This window comes from Antrostomus carolinensis, unplaced genomic scaffold, assembly GCF_000700745.2.
Source record: "Antrostomus carolinensis isolate BGI_N321 unplaced genomic scaffold, ASM70074v2 scaffold12151, whole genome shotgun sequence".
Classification (NCBI taxonomy): Eukaryota; Metazoa; Chordata; class Aves; order Caprimulgiformes; family Caprimulgidae; genus Antrostomus; species Antrostomus carolinensis.
In genome coordinates, this window is record NW_010296341.1 from 10113 (window position 1) to 28673 (window position 18561).

The 18561-nt window shown below is 36.0% G+C and overlaps 1 protein-coding gene across 1 annotated transcript in view; it reads right to left on the reverse strand.

Annotated features, from left to right (window-relative positions):
* SNX16 (sorting nexin 16) overlaps positions 1-16044 on the reverse strand; it is a 23926-nt gene extending 7882 nt beyond the window's left edge. The window contains exons 1-4 of the mRNA XM_010178245.2: positions 15579-16044; positions 11641-11727; positions 6413-6561; positions 2130-2199 (exon numbers count right to left, since the gene is read on the reverse strand). Coding sequence (XP_010176547.1) covers positions 2130-2199; positions 6413-6561; positions 11641-11727; positions 15579-15950 — 678 coding nt within the window. The 5' untranslated portion in view covers positions 15951-16044. The remainder of the gene's footprint in view (positions 1-2129; positions 2200-6412; positions 6562-11640; positions 11728-15578) is intronic.
* Between the last annotated feature and the right edge of the window lie 2517 nt (positions 16045-18561).

The following is an 18561-nucleotide window of genomic DNA, read 5'->3' on the forward strand; positions in this document are numbered from 1 at the left end:
AAACTGTGCCTGTCCAGCCACACCGTTCCTCACTAGACACTGCTAAATTCTGCAGGTTTAGCCTTGAGAGTCCATAAATCCTGGGCAGATGGGCGTGCAGTGCACTATCGAGTGAATCTGCTGTTGTGGGACTCGTAGTGCTGAATTGGGCATCACTCAGGATCTAAGCCCAGCCACCCCCAGCTCCTCTGATATCCGAGGGTAAGCTGGAATGAAAGGGGGTTTATTTCCTGCCAAACTGCTTTACCACCCCTTTCACGCAACAGCACGTGAAAGGAAACATGAGAGGATTCTACAAGTACATAATCAACAAAAGGAAGACTAGAAACCATGGACATACTGCTGAAGGGAGTGGGGGAACTTCTTACAAATCACACTGAAAAGGTTAAGGTACTCGATGCCATCTTTGCCCATCTTGACTACTAAGACCAGACTTCAGGAATCCCAGACATCTGCAACCAGAGGAAAAGACAAGGAAGGGCAAGACAGACTCACACTTAGTGGAGGAGAACCAGGTCAGGGAGCACTTAAACTGGACATACGTAAGTCCATGGGGCCTAACAGGTTGCACCCATGAGTGCTGAGGGACCTGGCTGATCTCCAGCTTGTTGTCTACCAGGACTTCAGGGCTCATGATTCAAAGATCTTGATCAAAGATAAGTAAGGGAGATCTAAGCATCTTTCATCCGAGAAGAGGATGAGAGAGCTGGGACTCTTCAGTCTGCAGAACAGAAGGTTCAGAGTGATCTTATCAATGGATGTAAATTACTGATGGGAGGGAATGAAGCAGAGGGAGCCAGACTATTCTCAGAGGTGTCCACTAATAGGACAAGAGACAACAGGCACAAATTAAAAACCAGGAAATTCTATCTGAACACATTAAAACACTTTTTAACTGTGATGGTGATCAGACAGTGGAGCAGGCTGCACAGAGAGGCTGTGAAGTCTCCTCTGTAGATCATGCAAAACCTGACTGGACGTGGTCCTGTGCAATCTGCAGTAGCTGACCCTGCTTAAAACGGAAGGTTGGACTAGATGATCTCAAGAGGTCCCTTCCAACCTCAACCATTCTGTAATAAAGTGGAATTTCCTTTGGAGACCAGGATTTTGTGACAGCTGTGTCTGACAACTTTTCAAAAATAGTTAATAGCCAAAATTACAACAGCACAGCTATTTTAATAGTTTGCCTAAAATCCTGCGGTGGAAGAATAACCCTGAGACTTCACGACAGCATGCATGACCAAATATCTATGAAGGTGGCACCTGAATTTCTTTATTATCTGAACATATAATTCCTGTAATTTTAATAACTTTTCATCAACTGAAATAGCTATAAAGAAAAGTGATTGTATAGAAATCAAATATAACACAAACCCCACAGCAGATCCTTCAGATGTACACAGTAATGTAACAAGAGCCAAGGCACTCCTACTCACATGCAAAACAGATTTAGTTGAAGGAGCATCACTTAACCATTCATAATTTCTACAGCATTAACAATGTACGTGCAATTCCACATCACACTGTTACTCTATAAAGCAAGAAAACTAAGACCACCTGTTCTAGACAGACTTGATATAGGTCTGCATGCCAGTGAAATGTACTTCTAATAAAACAGGCTGCATCATGCAGTATTATTCAGTGTGCTCATACGCATGTTGAAGGGCTGCTGTTTTAAAACACTGACACTGCTCAATTATCTGCAAGAACATGATTTTAGGTGGTCAGAGTCAGTCCTTTCATTACATTTCATAGCAAGAACATTTTACTGCAAGACCTGAAGTCTAAGGTGGATGCGTTGTGATAACTTGTTGAATGTAAACCTACAAAAACTCTCATATGCAGCAGCTGCCTTATGGAAGTAGTTGCCTTAAAAACAAATTTCATCCACTGGTCATAAAAGGCAAAAAGGAGAAGATTATATCTTGGGACAGGGATGAAGTACAGCAGTCAAAGATTATCAGCGTGCACCAATAATCAGACTGTGTCAGTTTTAGAAGTACACCTATTTGCAGATTTTTGTGAAAGAACAGAAATAAAAATGTTTCATTCCATACCATTCAGCAGATTTTACAATATTCTAACAACAACTACTGCATTATGCTTTTATTTTATTACATAGCACTTACCCTGCTCTCTTCTAGACTGTCAAAAGGACCTGGAGGATCATCCAGACAAAGAAATTCTCTCACTGCAAGACTTAACCAAATAAAAAGAGAGTGAATTACCTGAAGTACAAAAAAGCAACAACACTTAAACAGATACTGCCATTGTATGATCACATTTAAGGCATACAAACATCTATCTTCAAATTTACTCCCAAGTATTCAAAAAACCATTAACAAACTATGAAGCCTCAGTTGTATGAGATAACAGTATTTAAAATGTGACTTATGAAATTGTTCAAGTACACAAGAGTTTTCAAACAGAGAGCAAGTCAATTTAGAACATGAATTTTCAGATCTTCATAGAATTTGTTGCTACATGACAACTGACAAGCAAGTTTATCACTCTGGTATTGAAAAGGTTTGAAAAATTCTGCTGGTGAAAAATAAATATTAAAAGATGAATGAAAAAGTATGCTGCTAAAATCCATATGCAGATCCCTTCAGGAAATACCCGTGGAACTAAGCATGGGTACAGGAACATGTTTATTTTGCTAAGATAGTAAGGCATTGACATATACACAGTATACAATTTTTATATATATACAGTATATGTTTATGTACATATACATACAAGAATTATAAAATAGTGACAAAGTTAACGTGCCATGGATAGACTACATAGCATCTCTACACGTACATTTCAAACTAATGCATTCAACTTAAAATTGTGTATCAGTTGTCATCCTCCTCCATCAATTATTTTGCAAAGGCCAGAAGAAGGAAGTATGTGTAATCCTGTGGTTTACTATAGAGTATTTTGAGCACCTTGCTCATTTTATCTTCCAAGTTTAGATTACTTTTTAGAAAATTCTTCAACATCTCCAAACACGTCCCTTTGCCCACTTTTTAAAGACTTTCCTGCTCTGTTGTATTCATTCTTCTATAAATAACCTCCATTCAGAATACTGTATTCACAATTAATTAGCAAGTAGTAACTTATTAGCAGTTCTGTGCTTGCACTCACTGCTATAAATCTTTAAATCATCTCCTACTGCAATGAATGCACAAAAATGGAAGATGTGAATCCGAAGTAATTGCCTGTCGCTTCCTCCCACCCTAAGTCCCATGGGAAGGTGAGGGCAGCGGCATCTGCCCTCTGCTCATTCTCTGCATTTGAGGCAGCATTACAGAGGGCAGCAAGGGGCAGGCTGCACATGAGATCCCTGACAAGACAAACTGCTGACTCAGTTCCTCCTTTTCAACCATCCTCTTATACAGGGTGGAGGCAGAGGAGAGCTTTGTCATCTATAGAAAGTCAGATGACACTTCTGTTTAGCAGGTTAAACTTCTTTCTCCCACTTTGTGGGTTATGAAATTCTCTTGAACACATCAAACTGTGGGTGGATTCCAATTTATCTTTCACCGAATCTTCAATACAAAGCAAAATGTGAGAAGAAATACATAAAACAGACTAAATTTAGTCATATGCTCACCATCCTACATTTTATCTTTAAACTACTTTGTGAACCTGGTTTTATTGGAAAATAGGTATACCAAATGAGGTCTCCCATCCCCAAAGAGTAAATTTCCCACTGTCAATATGTCTCAATGATAATACACTGCATAAAGAGAAATGAAGGAGACTTCCCTACAAAGAGAAAAGGCTCATTTGGTTTTGGTGTGACCCAAGCAGTCTGACTTATTTGCAAAACTGTAGAAGTAAATGGTGAGCATTTAAGGAGGGAGCAGGGTCAGATGCTCACCACTGCTCATGTAAGATGCAATCTTAATTTCTGTTAATAGTAACTTTTACTCTCTGATAAGTAGGTAAAAAAAAAACCAAAAAAACCCCCCCAAAATCTCCCTAGTTTAATCACTTCCTGAGGAATCCAGAACGTCTACAGATCCCAAGATTAGAACATAAGCTGTACCAATAGGATATAAAGTTTATTAAAAACCTTATTCTTCACACAGAGCCTTAAGTTTTCCTCAAAACTAAATTTCAGATAGCTACCTGTTCATTAATCAAAATACAAACTGATTCCATAAATATTTAAATTCCCTTTTGTAACTGATGAGCAATACTGTCAAAAAGTTGTTTTGGATTTTTTTGCCTTAAGTTATGACAAACACTATTTTGTCCAACATGGACCATCATCAAGACACAAACAAGCCAGCTGAATTACCAAACTAGCTACAACAACATGAAGCATTAAGCCTCTAGTTCTATTCAAGCAGACTAGAAGTCCATCCAGCTCACTAGTCTGTCTCCAGCAGCATAACATAAGTGACATTCAGAGAATAGTTACCTTTTTTTTGGTACACCTAATATTGTGTAATTTAATAGCCAGGAAGTTCCTAAACTTTTCAGTCACATATTTCACCCATGTAATCATGTTTAATGGCCACTGACAGAGAAACTCATAGGTTGATCCCAATTTCTTTTCGAAACCATTTAAGCTTTTTGTCTCTGACATCTCACAACAAAGCTTCATAACTCAGTGTGACATACTGAGAGATGACTATGAATCATCCAAAATATTAACATTCTTTACTCACCTTCCCTATCCTCTTGATGATTTCACATGCCCTGTTTAGCCAGCCCTTTCATAAGACAACAGACTGAAGAGTACAGAACTCTTCTCGCAGGGAAGTTGGTCTGTAACTTCATCTATTCTTGCTTGCCTTCTCTGTACTTCTAGCAGACCCTCTTTTGAAATCCAAAGTTGTGTTTTAGTACTGGACTACGTGGAAGTGCAATTCAGATTCCCACAGCAATAACTTTTTTTTTCCCCTTTCAAGTTCCTCTTCAACAATTTTTAATGCAACTTTTTGACTACTGCTGAATAGTAAATTGATTCAGAAAACTGTATCAATGCCAACAGTTGTTTTCCAGGTTGTAAAAAACAAATGAGCTTTTGATTCTGTGTGTATGCACTGATTGTCATTTTGCACTTCATGACATGAAATTTAATGTTAGTTACTCAGTGCCTTGGGATCCTTCTACAGTACTTCATGATCTCATTGTTCATTTCCATTTCCAGGTATTCTGAACATCAGTGTCCATAATTGTGATCCAGCATTCCATATGCAATAGCCCTAAGTTTTCATCAATCCTTTTCCCCTTGCCTTTCAATAATTTTATACGAGCTCCTTCATAACTACTTGCAAGACAGATTCCCTTTGCAAAAGACTTAATTGCTTTTCCAAGTACTATTTTTATTTACCCGCTTACCAGTTTTTTAATTACAAGCAGTACCAAGAGTCAGACTTACTAATCTCTAGTTCCCAAACTCAATGGTCAAATGCCTTATAAAAATGTGCCAAATGTAGTGATAGTTATACTACTAAAAAGTAAAAGTAGATACAAGCATTATACGGTCTCACATCGTAGCTCAGCAATTTTACATTTTAGTTCCTTTAAAATTCTTGAGGGAATGCTGTTTGCTCTAGATAATTGCTTACTCTTCATTTTTAATGAAGTTTCAGATGAAGAGAGTTCGTCAGACTCATTCCTCCTCCTACAATCTCTTGTACAGCAACCTCACAACTTTTTTATTTCTGGTGTTGGAAAAGACTTTTAGAACTAACTGCTCTGCCTCTAGCAACTTGCTTACAAAAATTCTCTTTTGGCCTATGTTAAACTGATTTTACATTTCATTTGCCAGAATTATATTCTACTCATCTTTGAGCTCTGGAAGAATCTTCCACTTTGTATGAAAAAAAGATCATGTTCAAAGATACTTCTGCACCTTGTTGCTTGAACACACTGTTTTTTAGACTCTTCTTGAGCCTTTTTTAGTTTGTGATTTACATTTACTTATGTAAAGCAATCTATAAAGGTACTTCTATTACTATCAAGTAATGTAAATCAAAAACCTTTAGTTTAATATATATTTTAAAAACTAATCGCATAACAGAATAGGTGCTTTCTATTATGAAAGCCTAACATTTAGTCTTAATATAAATTAAAAATGTATCAATTCTGCATTCAGCGCACAGAAGTAATGTTTTAGGAGTAAACATGGGATTAGTCTAACAGTTTATATATACAGCTTTTGGTTAGTAGTTAACCATGTACAATTCAAAATACTGCAATTGCTCTTTTTTGCTTAGGCTAAGATGGTATTAACTTAACAGGACACTAAATAATTCACATAATGATCAAATGCACAACATTAACATGATTGATAATGAAATTCCTTACTATGTTGCTCAAAGATATATTGCTAGAGTCTAGAAGCCTATACGAGGACTTTGAACACAAGAAGATCCCAATCCACAAGCAAAGATTAATCACGTACCAGTTAGCAATATCTTTGTGAGCTACTAGGTTCTGGAGGAATGCTTGTAGTCCCAACTGTCGATCTTCCAAGAAGTCAGGATTATAATTATCCTTGAACCAGCGCTTTGGTGGGAGGGCCAATCGAAAGCCCGGAAACATATCTTTTAGCTGAAACAGAAATCAAAACCAAATGAAGAAAACCAGGAAGAAAGTCTTGACGAAATACCGAGTTTGACAGAGGCACTGACTTTACTCAGAATCACAGGATCTTTCTGTCTTCTGTTAAATTAAAGCACAAGGTAAATCTCAACTGTAAATACAATCCAAATTATAGCATAAATTATGGACACAGTTCTGTCACTTGCTGTGTTGCCTTACACAATCAAATTCTCTCTCAAATTTACCACATAAAAGTAAGAATGAAAAACTCTGCTTTGTTATTTAATGTCTCTGAGTCTGCCATTTAATGCCTTTGAGTCAGTAAATATAAGAAAATTGTATGCAAGTAAAAAGTTATCAGGTGAGGATTTCAGTGATGTTTCTTCCAAAGTACTTAGGGACAATAAGCATGATATAAATAAAATATACAAAAAGTCATTACAAACATACAACTTTGCAACTCATCTTTTTTTAGGGAGACAGCAGAATTACAACACATTAATAACATACTTCTAGTAAAGAGTAGCTCCTTGTACACGTAGAATATTAAAATGTCAATATGCATGGATGTGGCTCAAACTCTAGGCAAACTAATATGCAAAACTGTATTTTTGAGTTATTTAAATAGTAATGGGGTATACTCAACATCATAAATACCTAAAATTTTTCTTTAAATTTAAAAATGACATATGCAAATTAATGGAAGCATAAAATTACATAATGATAGACCTGTCCAAGGCTGCCAATTAATTATTTTTCTAATATGCATGAAGATTAAAAAAAATTAACATTTTCATGAAAAACAATTTTTAGATGCCTTTTCTTAAAAGGTGTGCTTGACACAGAAAAATCTTGAATAGGATTTACAACCAACAGGAAAAAGTAAACAGGTTTCACAAAATCTAATGTTCCTCCAACTGCCACAAGAATTGCTTAATCTTTTTCTGAAGACAGGATCAAGCCAACTTCCATCAGGGATGTACTGCACACCTAATATATTCCTATGAATGTTTCAGTGACAGGGATTCCAGAATCTGCCTTGAAAACAGTTTAGCACTCAATGTTTACAAAGCTGCAAGATAATTCTTCAGTGGTTGTCTTGCATGGCCCAATTTAAGCCTTCTGACAATAGGCTTTATTTAACTATTCTTTATGGACTCTTTGAAAAAGCTAATGGGTAGCTCTTTCATTAGATTAAGTTTTTAAAAAGTTTAAACAGATACTGTCTTTCAGCTAGAATCTCTCTACACAGTTTAAAGGAAGAACCACATTAGTGAATCACCCTTGCTCATACAAGTACCATTTCATAGCACAAGAAATGGTGCTTTTTTAACATCGCAAGCATTGTATATTCAAATAGTCAATGATAACTAGTAGTTTCTTTTTTATAGAGTGGTTTATTGTCAAAGTCATGTTCTTTATTTCTGTGTTTAATTATTTAAATGTATTTTTCCTCTTCTCTTACTGAATTGCATCTTGATATTAGACTCTGCTGACATTTTTATCTTTGGTCATCCAAAGTTACTTCATCTCTTACCAAGTTACTTTTTATACCATAAATGTAGAGTATCCTCTATGCTCCATAACCCCTCTTAAGTTAATAAAATACTGAACAGAACTGAACCCAGAAAAGGTAACAAAATTAGTTCCCATGTTAGTTGCAGAGAGGACCAGAGATAACCACTGCTGGGAAAGCTTTTGAGCCACACAGATTTCTACTAATGGTAATTTCACTTGTCTGGTATGTAGAACATGTAAGTTATTTCTAAGGAAAGAGTACACCTACCCACAGATTAGTCCTTTTGTGGGTGAAGAGAGTATGAGAAAGCTAGCTGTTGTCAGCAGACTAATTTTCAACAGCACAGTCCTGGGCATTCTTTCTGGAACACTCCTCAGACAGCAGGAAAAACTGTGGATCAGACAAGTTATGCTGGCTGTGATTGCTTGCTTGGCTCCCGCATCTTATCTAGATGTGTCTCACCTACATCATCATGTGACAGGCTATGCACATCACATGAGGCACAGCCTCAGAGAGAAACAGTTAACTTCTTGGTTCTTAAGCCCAGCCATTTCATTATTTGTTCAACATCTCTACTAGCATAGTAATAAAGTTTACAAAGTTCTTTTCCCACCATTTTATGGGACAGAAGTGTATCCTTCACATACCTCTCCAATCCACTAGGTGTTCTTAACAAACAAAACCTATGCATCTGGCCAAATGTCTGCATTTTAGCCTTTGCTCTGAACCCCTCAAATTCTGACACGTTCCAACATCCATTAACATTATTTTTGTTAATATTAAAGCAAAATACAGTATTTCAGTCTTTGCCACATCCTTCGCTATTTGCTTCCTACAGTTTGCTCTCAAGTAATGGATCTGTTAATTTCCTGTCTCCTTCCCTTACTTCTGTCTCTAAGGATCCATGGAACTTTACCTATTGCTCTTAGCGTCCTGTGATAGCTCATCTTCCATCTCAGCACTTCTGCCTCAGTCTTTCTAAGTTTGTACTACTCTCCTTGTGATGATCTCTATTTGTATATTTTTAAATGACTTTTGACTCTGAGAGCACTATGTGGCTTCTTGTGGACCTATAGTGGCACTCTCTCATCTCTCCTTTACATTGGATTACTTTGCCATCATCTTCTATTTGTCTTCTTTCAGTAGGTATGGAGTTTTAATAACCTTTTCATTGCCTGGAAAGTAAATAGCTTTGACATTCAATGATCTTGTTGCTCACACTTGAAATCTGTTCCTTTCAAGTCTTAACCTGCTGCTGCACTTACTCCTTTAATTCATAAAAGGAAAGTTCATAGTTTTGAGCTCTTTTACTCCTATTCATTTCTATTTTATTAGCTGTTCCATACTAAAAGTATTTCAGAAACTAGAGGAAGTACAAAACACTTACTAGAATCCTACTGCTATCTATTCTGCCTTATTTATTTTCTTTGAGAGATCAGGGCAAATAAAGAATGCTATTATTATGTTCACTAGCTGCTTCTATTAGTTAGCTGACCTGCATTCATTCATCTGGTCCTGATTTTATCTACCCATGCCCCAACTTGTAACACTGTCCCTATTCTCACATGTTCTCCATTTTTAGCCACTGACGAAGTCCAACCCTCAGTTCAGCTTGGACTTGTGAATAAATATGTGCCTGACACATACAAAACATATTGCTCTTTTGTTTCTACCTAGTCTTCCTGAAAAGCCATTCCCCCTCTGTTAATACTTTAAACTGATTCACACAGTGATTGATTATTCAATTTGGTTGGCATTTAATGACAAGTTTCTAATACCATTTGCCACCAACCTCAAGAAGGATAGTGAAGAAAACGATTTCTAAGACAGTGTATTTCTCTTGTTTATATTGGATTTCTAGGAGATATGGTACAGAAAATCCTGAGAGCGTACATGCCCGCAACTTCATGTTTGTATTTGTCATTAGAAAACAAGGTATTTCAGGTGTTGCCTTTTGAACCACTGATGTGTGCACGTAACCTTTTACTCTTCAATTCGCAAGAGATCATGCTTTTTATAATACAGAAATGCCAGCTCCAGGAATTGAAAGGTACCATAATTCAGAAGCTTCTAGAGAATTACAGAATAGTAACAAAATAAAAGTTTAGAAAAGTTTAGACACTGAAAGATGAAAAAGCGTCAGTCAGTGGCACAAGAGAAAAATAAAGTTCCTCCTTTTAAAGAGAAGTCCTAATACTTGTAAATCATGTTAAAACCAAACATTTTTGTCAAAGATTTAACTGCAAAGACTAAGGACTTCACTTGTAGAATCTAAATATCTATTCTAAAATTAATATCTCTGCATTTTAATTTTTCAAACTACTGATAGCCACGCTAAAAGTCAATGCATGTAAGCCAGTTCTTGGCCCGTATCCAACATAGCTGACCAAAATACAAACTGTTGTATGACTTGACTTCTGAAATTTGAGTTGAAATCCCCAGAACATCATCATTTCAAAAGAAATCAGGCTTTTGTCAATATCAAGGCATTCCTTAATCTAGGACAGACTGAATTAAAACATAGAAATATCTTCAGAAAGAAATCTCTGAAGTAATTGACATTCAACAATTTGTGGTAGTTTTAGATTACACTGATGTTTTAAAAGTAGCCTAAAAGGTATCTAAAAAGGTCAAATCAAGCACCCAGAGAAATGTGTAAGTTCAAGTCCGTAGGCAAAAATTCAGCAGAATTAAATTCTTAGTTGATTAGGCACATTGATCCATAGAGAAGAAAAGGTATACCAAAAATCCCTTACTACTGGTAAAAAAAGGGAGTGTTAAAAAGTTTCAAGTTTGAACATGAAAGAATATAATAGTAGAACATGTGTTAAACTTGCAATGAAAGATTATTCTTAGGTGTGAACAGTAGGACAAAGAAGTGTAATTCTGTTTTTCTGCTTTTATGCTTCTATAGAAATAATGCTGAATGTGACAGCCAAACGCTATTTACCAGTTCAAAAACCTTGTGTTTTTTAGACAAACACTGTTTGTTTTCAAACGTTCTAAAAATGAAGTTGCTGACCCAGAACCCTATTTACCTGGCATCTCTCTCTTCAGCTTTAAAGTTGAATTTCACAATTAATATAACATTTCACAACTAACTTCAAAGACACTGAAAACAACTGAAGACTGACCAACACACAAAGAACTTCTTATACTCATAAAACTTCAATTTTATTATCAAAAAGAGGAGAGTTTCTTGCACTGAAAAGGATTAAATAATTATTGGCTCACTCCTGCAAAAGAATACAGGCCCCTAGGTCTACTTCCATGCAGGGGCTACAACTATTAAATAGTTTTTAATTTCCTTTACCACATAAATTAAGAATAAAGTATGAAGCACACTAACAGCTTCAGATGAAGAAATACCTTCTTTATACTAGCTGCAGTTATTTCCTGTATCTTTAAAAACCCGAGGAATCATACTTATTCATTCATTAATATAGTAAGTGTTTTATATGCAGTAAAATAAGCAAGAAAAGAAAGCAAGTGACAAAAATGTGAGACACAGAAAATGAAAGAAGAGTGAGGCAAGTTAGCTGAGAAATTTATCAGTGTATAATTCTCACCTTGTCATTAAGCCTGGAGAAGTCAGTGTACCGTCTGAAAACAACCCAACTTTCCTCTGGACTTCTTTTTACCAGTATTTTGTATACCTGCGTGGAAAAACAGGAATATCAGAAAAATGTGGAGGACTTCAGGCTGCATTGGCTGGAAGGCTGACATTATCCTTTATTTCTTAATGACACAAAACCTATAGATTTTAAAAAAATAAATTTATTTATAAGAAAATTGAACTTAATTATCCGTACAAACAGTATAAATTAATTTCAGAATTTAAGGATGGAGTTTCCATAATTACTAAATACATTTAACTATTTTCTGTCTGTAAGAAAGCATTTGTGAAACTGCATCCAGATTTCTACCCCAGCAAAAACCAAGTTTCAGTTATCAAATAGGTAAGTGAAGTATGTCTTAGTGATCTACTTTAACCTTTGCTGAATTATAGTTTTACTCATCAATCCTTGAAGCCAATCTGTTTTAAGATGACTGTAATAATCAGTTACTGAGTGTTATATTCAAAAGGAAAAGTGATGCAGGATAAAAATAACATCCTGCTTTGGTTCCATTTGTCTTGAATATTAGATTTGGTATTTCCAGGCAGAATGTGACCACTTCCCTAGATAACTGCATCAGAACTATTATACTGAAGTAATGGATCCTTTGAATCAAAATTTAGCAAGACAACAGCACAACAGTACCATTCTCCTATATAAAAGCAAATGGATAACCAAATAAAACAATAATAATAATTTTTAAAAAATCAATTACCTTTTAGAAGGACTGATACTCAAATGCCTGCACACTATGAATCTAACAACACACAATTTTAACTAGAAAATATTAAGCAGCGTCTAGGAAAGAAGGGTTCTCATGCTGCAACATTACTTTTTCCAATGTAAGGAAAAAGTGGTTCTGCAATTGTACCGGGTTAGCTTCCCCAGTCTAGGTGTTCTCTAGTTTAAAAAAACAAAAACAAAAACGAGGAAGAAAAAGCTATTTTTGGAATCACAATGATAAACAATCCTTTACAAGCATTTAACCTGATTCTATTTAAAACATTTTCTAATCTGTTACATAGTAAAATCTTTCCTGGTATTTCATGTTTTCACAGCAGGTTGTCTTAGCTGATAAACCTATTTTTCTTGTTGCAGTCCCAGCATGTGAAAATCCCAGTGCTAGCCAGTTTCTGTAGACATGTGAGACTGGTTTTAGCATTTTTGTATTCTATAATATATTAAGTTGCAGTCAGTTACACAAACTACAGATAACTACAGTGCAAATTAAAAGTAATTTTTCAGCAAGTACTTCTCTTATCTACTTTTTAAGCACGAGATTCCACTTTCAAGCAGCAGCATCTGTGGAAGTCACGGACTGTGACAGAGGCAGTCATTAACTAAAAGCTATTAGCTTTTAAAATTCATGCTGCAAGACATGCCTGTGAAGCCAACATTAAAAGGTAATTCTTCTGTCTTGCATTTTCTGTATAAATGTTTGCCCAAATGTTTTAGCTTTCTTGTCACAGCAAAAGTATAAACAGTTTTATTTTGTGATGATTGTGAAGAACTCTTCACTAGTACACAGTGAAATATAGAACAAGCAGCTTTGGAAATATGCTTGCTTATTTACCTGCCGATCAATATTCTATTCAATTTTTTTATTCTACTAGAAGTTCTGCAAAGACATTGCTTACAAAGGCACACATGATTTTTTAAAATCTGGCTAGTTTGGCCCTCACTTTGAATGATTTTGAATTAAATATCAGACAACTTTAAAAAAAGTCTTTACAAGTTATGATCATAAGAAGAGCAATGAGCTTGTGATTACTGGCTAAAAAAAACCAAACCCCAAGAAACAAACAAACAAAAAATCCAAAACCAAAAATACCCAAACAACCTCAACCTAAAACAAACTTAGTTGGTTTTCTTGCCAAAGTGAAAAACAGTTTTTGGTGCTTTTTTTGTAACTAAGAATTGCAAAAAAAATTTAATTAATTAATAATAAAGATTTGTAATTAATAAACAAGAAAAACTAGATCATTACAAAACCAACTGTCATTTCCTTCCCACAAGGTTTTGGGAAAAAACAAATGAATTCAACTAATTTAAGTGATTCCAGTCAATCCTCAATTGCCTTATTCTACAAATACAAAATATTCAATGAAAATATGCCAATATTTAGTAACAATCTCTGTCTGATTCAGCATCTTACTATGATTTCTAGTTGGCTTAAAAAAACCCCCCCGTGCTAATTAAACATTCCAGGACTGTCAACTCATTGAGACCAATTGCTTACAAACAGAGTCGTTTTTCAGCCTAGGTTTTTCTCCCTTAAGCTTCAGCAGCTACGTACTCCAACATGCACTAACACCTAACTCTTGAAGTTACTACATCACCCAGCTTAACTAATTCAGATTTGTATTTTTGGGAACTATGAGATGCTAACAAATAGTAAAAAAGCTACAGCAATTGAATCTCCTCTTTTAGAGAGGATTTCAATTTAATTTCCACTGTCTTCCATCTCATTGATTTTGCATTGCTGAAGCAACCAAAATTTCTAGCACTAATGACACACTGGTTTTAATGCACAATAGCAAGCTTATTTTCAACATGCAACTGAAAACAAACAGTTAATTATATGCTTTCAGAAACAAACACATCAACAGAAGTGAATTCAGAAAGAGCAAAAATGCAACCAAGCATTTCAATGCTGAAGAATGTTCCATTTGTACTGTAACCTTCTACGTAAAATGACAACTTTGATTCCGGATTTTAAATACAGCTGAAGAACATCTAACGTGCACAGTGGAATAAGCCTTGGCATATTTTCAGACTAACCCGTGTCAATACAACAACACTAATCATTGCTTTAGTTTTGAAGGTATTATTTAAAAGGAATCTTTTAATCTACATGTAAAAAAAAAAAATTGGCTCTTCTCTTATGCTACCATACATGAAGATGTTAGAAACTGAAAAACTTACGATGAGACAAGCTATCATTCTCAAAAATTTAAGAAGCAGTACTATTTAACCCTTTGCAAAAGGAACTTGATGTTTTTACTAGCCTTTGAACTGCCATAAAGGCATTAGCTTCCACACTTTTCTAATCCAAAAGAAAATAGGAGAAAAAAAATTTGCCTGCTATTTCCTCCTCCTTTCCTATTTGTGATTAATGTCACTCTCCTGAAGTAACATAATTAATAAATAATTAGTAACAAACAACTTCCATCGGTCCCACAAGCACTGCTGAATTATCTCAAAGAAATGTTTCAACCACATCCACAAAAACAAATGCACAAATGCCTTAATATATTTATAGCATGTAAAAAAATTGAATTGCCAGCTACAGTACATTTTGAGAACAATCAATACAAATCAGTTAAGCTGGTGTTCTGTCATGAGATACTGCATATGTGACATCTTACTCTGATGTTTTCAGAACAGATTCCCCTTACTAGAAACTAAACCTAGCAATGCAAGAAGCTGTAAGCTGTGTGAATGCACTTTAATTTAAATGTTTTATGTTACCAATAACTGTCAAAGGCAAATATCAGGACGTCTCGTCATTCATTTCAAACAAAAGGCTGCATTTTATTTAAGACTTTTAAGTATCCAGAACTTCTAGAAGTTCAGTTTCACAAGGAACTGTAACTTTGCAAGGAATTCCTGACTTTTCCAGCAGAAATTGATACCTCAAGTAGAATGAATCCCTCCTATTTACCTACACAATTACAGGGAAGTCTGCTTATGAATCTCAGTTTTCCCACCTGAATACCAGGAATGATATTTTCATTCCCATCAGATGGAAGTACTCTGAAGTTAAGCTGGTATTTGTAAAGTACTCCAACATCCCTGAACTGCAGGATTAATTACTGAGAGAGAATGCAAAGCACATTCAATCATTATCTTGTCATTACAGGATGAACTATACTATCCCCAAAACTTACAGTGAATTTTGCCCTTTCCTCCATCACCTCATAACCCAGTATAGTAGGCGTAGACGGTCGATCTTCCCAGCTTCTGGAATCTGCATTCTGCTCTATTTCTTCTACAGGCTGAGTACAGTATTCTATGGATGTATCCAAACCTGTAAATTTAGTCCTAACAAGTGGGCTACTACACACAGATGACGTAGAACCAATCTGGTCAGGCACACTCATCTTTTTAAAACTACCAATTGTAGAGTCCTCCAGCTGTCCTTTTGAGGAGCTGGAACTCGTCGAGATGCTCCCAAAAGAAGAGCTTCTTTGGTTTCTGTTTGTAAAGCTAGATGATGAACTTCCAACAGGAATAGGAACAGGAACATACGGTGTTGCCATCCTTCATGAAAAAAGCCTCAGTTTTTGATCCAGGAGCTTAAGGTTCAATCACTGTGTAAGCCATGCTTTCTCTTCTTTTCAAGAACAGTACCTGAGGTGAAGGACAGAAAATATTGTTGTAATTTTTAAAGTGAGAGCAACACTAAGATACCGCTTTGTAAGAAGCTGTATCTGCATTGAGATGGTAGACAGCAGTATTGATGGTTAAACATTTTCACAAGGAATTTGGTTTCGTATAAAATGCTGCTTTTAAACTGTCTCTGTTAAAATTAAAATGACAGAAAGTTAGAAAAAGTCAGCAATTTTTAGGCATCTGGTGTAGAAGAAGCTGGTGTAGTTTTACTGACTGTTTAGTATAAAGAATAGAAAAGCTTTTTTCAGAATTGCTTCTGTAAGAGATCTGGAGCAGACTACACAAGCCAAACGTGCATGCAACAATATACATGACATGAATCAAAAGACAACACAGTCAACAATTTAGGTGAAAAATGTATTTTCATATATTACATATTCACTGAAGTATAATGGATCTGTTTTCAAAGAGAAATATTTTTTCAAAACAACTCTGCTGCATATAATGCTGTAGACATGTAACAATGTTAACTGGACACATGTTACGTAGCTTGAATTGGACCAATTAAGTTTTACAAGCATTCACATCAAAAGCAGTGTGGTAATAGCAGTTAGCTTTTCATTCCAGCAGATTAAAATGTCAAACCCCCCCTAAGTTCAGGGAAAAAGAAATAAAAGATTTGACATTTTTTCTTAAATAAAACTACTTCAAGCAAAAATTAATCTTTTATGTGCATGTGTGTACATTAAAAAAAAAAAAAAGCGAAAGAAAATTGGGACAGCAGTATCAAACTGCCAAAAAAGCACCATCTCCTTGTTTTCACAAAGTACACAAAGAAGAGCTCTTACAAGATGGAAATTAGATGACACCTCTTGGATTAATAGGATTTGAGTCACCACCCATTTCACCCAGGAATACCCCAATCAACCATGAGGCTGCAGGTGGCTGTAGAATGGGAAACCATCAACCTGATTCACGTCACATATATAATCAATCACCTACTGGAGCAAAAACCCAATGAGGTTCCTAATTGCCAGGGTGAGGTGATGCTTTAATTCTCTTGCTCTAAATAAATCTTAGAGAACATGAATAAGGAAATAAATATTGAAATGAGCTAGCATCAACAAGAAAGACTGAAACACGCTCCCAAAAGGATTCCTTGAGTGAAGGAAAAAACAAACTTCCTCATCCTTTCTGTTACACAGGGAAATCTTCGCACACTCTGTATGTCAGAAAGCTCAGGGAGCTTGACCAACAAGAACAATTTCAAACTGGCAGTGTCTCTGGGGAAGCATCTCTGCTTCACTGTAGGATGAGGCTGAACACTTGGCAGCATCCAAGGGAGCAGAAATGTCATATCATAAACCCCTGCCGACTTTGTACCACCCAGCAGCTTCTATTGCAGCACAGTTCTGTACTTGGCTGTGTGACTTCACATGTCAGACATCTGGCCTGCTTCGGCCTCATGCAGTTTGAAAGAAGCAAGTCACATCCATCTTGGAGAAAAGACATTCTTCTGGAGCTAGACTAAGACCTAAATCCCTTTTTCCACCTGTACCTCAGTAAGTGAATATGTTTTCTGCCTCAAACAATAAACTTCGCATTTTTTTTTTTTTTTAACAGAGGTAGAAATATCGAGACACAAAGTATTCTCTGTTAGATTGTCTCTCGCAATATTCCAGTCCTTACAAAATACTGAACAAGGAACTCTTTTTTCACCTGCCACTGAAGTGACTCTTCCATGTTACCAGCATCAGAAATTGTAAGCATCCCCTTAAAGTATGCCCCACCCAGCTACGTTCCTGGGAGGTGCGGGATTAAATTCTTATAAACAGAAGAACCCAATTGAGTCCAGGTTTGCAACAAATCAAAGGATCTGTGAACAAAAAAAAGGGGTGGTTATGTTCTGCTGCACGACTTTATGAATCTGAACTAGGTAAGGAAGATAAGCCCACATCAGGGAACCTGGTGAAGTTCATCCAGGAGCTGGTGGAATTTGAAGAAGGAAAAAGCCTGTGCTTTTCAGCACTTCTCAAAAACCAACAAAACCCAAAACCCAGCAAAAACAACCCTCAAAAAAAACCCCCCCAAAAAACCAAAACAAACATTTTTCTTCTAGAACTCCTTTCTCTAAAGCGAAACGCCTGTCAAGAACTTACTATCTTGAACTTACATACTTACTACTACTCTTAATGCACATACATTACTATAGGCTGTACCTATACTGGCAAGCAACACTGGTGAACACAAACACATCTGCAGAGCAAAGCACTTGGTGTTAAGAATCCAACATCCACATTGCACATGCTTCAGCACCTTTTAGGTCAAACTAGCTATAATTTGGTACCACTGACTGAACGCTTCTCAGCAGCTGGACTGCATTAGATTTGCTCCCAGGGTGCATTTTCTGGTTTTGTTTCTTTTGTACACTACAAGACCATCCCAAATTGTGAGCCAAAGCATATTAAACAGTGACGATCACAGCATTTGCTTATAAAGGACATTCTTGACTCAAACTAGAACAGTAAACACACCCAG